The sequence below is a fragment of the Centroberyx affinis genome, unplaced genomic scaffold (genome assembly GCF_046629955.1).
Source record: "Centroberyx affinis isolate AG114_WGS23_722 - 3 ecotype Tasmania unplaced genomic scaffold, CSIRO-AGI_Caff_v1 ptg000524l_1, whole genome shotgun sequence".
NCBI classification, from domain to species: Eukaryota; Metazoa; Chordata; class Actinopteri; order Beryciformes; family Berycidae; genus Centroberyx; species Centroberyx affinis.
The window spans coordinates 55,001-60,082 of record NW_027279173.1 but is presented as its reverse complement, the minus strand read 5'-3'; the positions used below and the strand labels follow the sequence as shown (position 1 = coordinate 60,082).

The window sequence follows — 5,082 nt, the reverse complement described above, 5'->3', positions numbered from 1 at the left end:
GACAGAGAGAGAGAGAGAGACATTGAAGAGAGAGAGAGAGAGAGAGAGAGAGGGAGGCACAGAGAGAGAGAGAGCAATAGTGATAAAGGTGGAACATGCACATTGTCTGCGTGCTGCTTGCTGCCGTGCTACATCTACTTCAATAGAGACACAAAAGCCAGCAATAGGGAAATTCTAATTTAAAAGGCAAGAGGAGGAGGACCGAGAGACAATAACAACAACAAGAGAGAGAGAGAGGGAGAGAGAGAGAGAGAGAGAGAGAGAGGGACGGACCAGGGCTGGAGAGAGAAAGAGAGAATAAAGGAAGTGATACGCTGTGCCAGAAGGAGGAAGAGAGAGAGAGAGAGAGAGTGAGTGAGTGAGTGAGTGGGAGTGAGCGAGCCAGAGCCAGAGAGAGAGAGAGAGAGAAAGAGTGAGAGAGAGAAAGAGAGAGAGGAAGAAAGAGAGTAGAGCGAAAGGATCTCCCTGCTAAATGCGCAAAGCATCCCGTTACCCCACGCTGAGCTCCATGGCCAACTCAGGCTGCCTGCTGCTCTCCGGCTCTGGGATGCTACCTCACTCCCTCCAGTGTCCCCCTGCCTTCCTCTACCTACCCGAGGTAAGACTGAAGCTCGCTTTGTCACCCTCTCTCTCTCCCCTCTCTCTCTCTCTCTCTCCCTCTCCCTCTCATGCCCTCTCTCATGCTCGCTCGCTCGCTCACTCTCCATCCTTACCCCTTTCATTCCTCCGTACGCTCGGCAGCACGTGATAGCATTGCGCTCGCATTGTGTGTGTTTTCCCTGAGTACTTTCACCCCCGTAACCCCTGACCCTCACCCATCCTCCGGGTCGCCTCTTTTCTCTTAACCCCCCTCCACCTCCTCCTCCACCTTCCCTTTATTCCCTCTTTCCTCCCCGGCTGAACCCACCCTCCCTTCGCTTTGCACAGATTTGAGTTGAAATGAAAGCGGTGAATTAGCGGTGAGAGTGACGTAGGGCCACGCAGTGTTTATCTCTCGCTTCATGACTCACTGTGCCGGGGAAATGTTTTCTCCATAGTTTTGTTGTGTTCATACCTGCTACTTTTTCCACTGGATGTGAGGATACCCTTGCTGGGGGGAAAAAAAAGTACAATTTGGGGTGTTGTGTTGTAAAAAAAAAAATCAGACATTTTTCTTCCTCATCTTGACGTTTGTTTAATGGAGGAGGAAGATGATCACATTTCAACTTTTCCCTTAGTCGTTCTTGCATGGGATGCAATGTAATTGTCCAAAAAATGCCTGCTATATCGATCCATGATTTTTGCACAAATGTGACGTCTTAATTCTCTGCTGCCTCATATTTAAATGCATTACCTAATCTGACCCTAACCTGGATCTGAACGACACACTGTAAACGAATTTCAACCCCTCTAAATTATGGAAGGGAGAGCTGTGAGGCCCCCCCCCCCCCTGGAAAATACACTAAGTAGTCATTACATAGGGTTACATTACTGCACATTAAATTACGTGAAAGAAATCTATCTGAAGCCTCCTCCTAATTTGAGTGCATTTCAACTTGGTGAGGTGAAAGCAAATACGTGTGCGACTGTGCCTGTGAAATATGTGAGTGAATCCGAACGATGATAATTTCGACGTCTTATAGTTTTAGCTGCTGTGTGTTTTCCATGCTCCTCACTCTCATGACGTGCCTTTGATTTTTTTCAACGGGGGGGGCTTTTTCCACTGTATTTTATTACAGACGAATGAAAAAAAAAAAAAAAAAAAGATTCAAGTTATCTGTTCCTTGAAATGCATAATTCCTTCACACTTTGAAATTACACTAACTGCGAAGTTTTTAATTTATTGTGGAAATAGCCGACTGCACCTTTCTCACAGAAGTTGACTTTTACTAAATGGATCAACTTCCACTGATATTCAGCAACTCTTCACTCATACAGCTTCATTTCTCTAATGGTGATCACCGCCGCTGACAACACTTTGAATAATTATATGTACACTGTAAATTAACATTGATTTTCCTTTTTTTTTTCTCTTTTTTTTTGTATATTGATTCTGTCACTGATCCCCTTGCTTTGTGAAACCTGAAGACTGCAATTTTCTGAAGGGGGGGGGGGGGGGGGCAACAACAAGGTGACTCTTAAGAGCTCATGTCCTATCTATCCCCTGAATTATTTACACGTTTTAATTCAGCTTGTTTGTGTGTGTGTGTGTGTGTGTGTGTGTGTGTGTGTAAGGGGGGGGGGTCGACTCTCCAATTCTGTTTTTTACTACTGTTAGCATGTGTTGCAGTAAACAGTGTGTTACCGCAGTGATTGAGGTGAAATAACGGTGAGGTTCGGGATGAAGCCTCCTGCTTCTTCCTTTTAAATCCTGCTAACCACCACCCCCCCCCCCCCACACACACACACACACACCCACCACCCCCCACTCCACACCATCACGGTAATGGCTCTCTCCCCTCCCACCCATCTGTCCAGAGTGGGCCCACCCCGCCGGCCGGCCCCATCGCAGGGCTTGGGGTGGGGGTGGGGGTGGGGTGGGGGGGATGAGGTGGGGGGGTAGGGGGGTGGGCGGTGGATGGGGGGCGACATGTGGACAGCCAGGTGCCACAAACACACACCGACTGTGGAGGAGCCATGGCTAGCTTCCCAAAGGAACCACTGCTTTTATTCATGACCTCAGGAATGTGTGTGTGTGTGTTTGTGTGTGATTGTTCCCTCTCCCTCATACACACACGTTCTAAAAGTTTATTTTATGTGTATGTATGCTACTGTAAAAACATTTCAGCATATTCTGCAATATAAAGTATGCTACATTTTATTCATTTTAAAGCAAGTTTTAACTTTAGCTTCTGTGCAGAAAGGAGGGTCAAGCTCCTGTTGGCGATCATCAAACAAATGTAAACCGAAATCAATTATATTTTCAGAAAAGCATTCATTTATGCTTTTTTTTTTCCATTAAAAGACCCAACCTTTATATAACTTACATCAGTTTCACACTACTTACATCGATGTATACTGTGAAGATATAGGCAGACATAAAGCTTTATGTCAGCCTAAAAAAAAGCCGGGTAAACTCTTTCCCACAAATAAAAAATGTGGGTGAACGGAGTTTAGGTGGGTTTACCCTCCACTACATCCCTGGTTACATCCAAATCTTCAGGGTGCACAGTAAGCCTCTTGTTGTGTGTGTGTGTGTGTGTGTATGTATGTGTGTGGGTGTGTGTGTGTGTGTGTGGATGTGTGTGTCCAAAGCAAATTTCTTTTTTAAGTCCAAGACGGACCGAAACAGACCTGAATTGGAAACTTCTAATATGCTGCTTTCTTTTCTGCCTTATGTCTTCTTTTCTTCTTTATTGTATCTGGAGTTTTTTTTTTTTTTTTTTTTTTTTTTTTCTGGCAGATCCTCGCCCTGCAGCGTTGTAAAGGGAAACAATCCACTGAATCACACTTTGGCCGCTTTTCTTTTCTTTTTCTTTTTTTTCTCTCCCCTCCTTTTTTCCTCCCGGATCCCCCGTCTTTTGTAGCTTGTCCGTGTTCCCCGCATCCCCCGCACCTCTGCCCCCCCCCCCCTCCTTGCCACAGTGCGGGGATGCAGCGCCGGCCTGTGTGAGATGACAGCCAGAGAACAGAAGGGGAATAGATTGAGGTGATAGCCTCTGCCTCGCAGTTTGTTTGCATTTCAAATAAGACACTGTATTAAGTTGGGCTCTGAACAGCTTTGCTTATTATGTGTGAACATGGCGCCGCATGATATCACAGGAAGACAGGAGTTTATTACATAAAAGATTACCGAAGCATACCTTGCCTTTATTTGTGTGCAGCAGTGTTTGGGTGTGCGTTCCCAGGCAGTTTGCTTTGATGCTCTTTGTAGTTGGCTGCGGCGTGTATAAATCCCGGCTAAATGTTTGTTTTCATTAACACAAGGAGAGACTCCCTGTGGTGTGGTGGAAGAACTGTGGGCTTCTGATTACAAAAAAAATGGCAGTATCATACCACCGCTGCCTTTTTTTTGTCAGGCTGAAGGGCTGCTTCTCTCCCCGACAGGGAGAGTTTCGGGGGGCCTCTCTCTCTCTCCCCGTACCACATGGGGTGCCGGCTTCATCCGCAGGATGATGTCACTTTTCTTCTACCGTCAATTTGTATTGTAGTGCCTCATTTCATGAGTTATGGCGCTGGATATTGAGAGAGTTATGAATTACAGTATGGTGAGGCTTTTACGGGATGCAATGCTCACTGCTGTAGGCCGGTATTAAGGTATAAATATATTTATGGTACAAGCTGACGGGGTAGCTCAGGTTTGCTCATGGTAGTTAGTAGCTGTCTTTATAGCCATAAAAGCGTGGCATCTCATGGATTTTCTATTTACCAGGCACTGGGTGGGCATATGGCAATGCTCGTAAATGTAACTCTATTATCTAAGACGATGCTGTTCAGTGAAAAGCAGGGCGTTACTTATGTCTAAAGAGGAAAACCAGCAGTGGTTATTGTCTTCATGTCTCACATCTCGCTCTCTCTCTCTCTCTCCCTCTTTTTGCCTCGGACTTATCTCGAGATCTCTCGTTTTCTAAAATTGCTTCCTTTGATTTGTAATTGGATTTTCTATCACGACATTCCGCCGCGCTGATGTCTATTGTTATTGTTATATCTATTGATTTCTTTTTTGTGGCTTCTTCGGTCGGGGCTGTTTTGAATTTCCCCCTCCACTGTACATGGTTTGGATATCGCTCTGGATGGTCTGCCCACCTATAAAAGGCGATCCCTTTATGCCGGTGAATCCTGTGAGGAGCCTGGGAGGAATTGCCCGGGCTCTCTGGTTTCAGCGGCCTCCTCCTCCTCCTCCTCCTCCTCCTCCTCACACTGATCTCTTTTCTTTTGACTGTACTGGAACCGACTCCTATGTGTGTCGTCGGTGCGAACCCCCCGCCCCCCCCCCCCCCTTTCCCTCTGTGCGCACATCTGGGCAAAGGGGAGGGATGTGGGGAGGACTGGGAATACTCGCGACACACTTCCCCCTCGCTTCAGGCCTTGATCCCGCCTCCCCAGAGCGCCGCTATTCGTGGGGACTTTAGATATCGAAGGATTCAGGTTGGCGGTCTCCCG

General features: G+C 46.7%; 1 protein-coding gene across 1 annotated transcript in view; it reads left to right on the top strand.

Moving 5' to 3' along the window:
* Positions 1-508: 508 nt before the first annotated feature.
* The window catches only part of LOC139642802 (RNA binding protein fox-1 homolog 3-like), a gene marked incomplete at its 3' end in the record, with an annotated part of 57,103 nt that continues 52,529 nt past the window's right edge, over positions 509-5,082 (top strand). The window contains exon 1 of the mRNA XM_071517828.1: positions 509-598. Within this exon, the coding sequence (XP_071373929.1) occupies positions 509-598 (90 nt within the window). The remainder of the gene's footprint in view (positions 599-5,082) is intronic.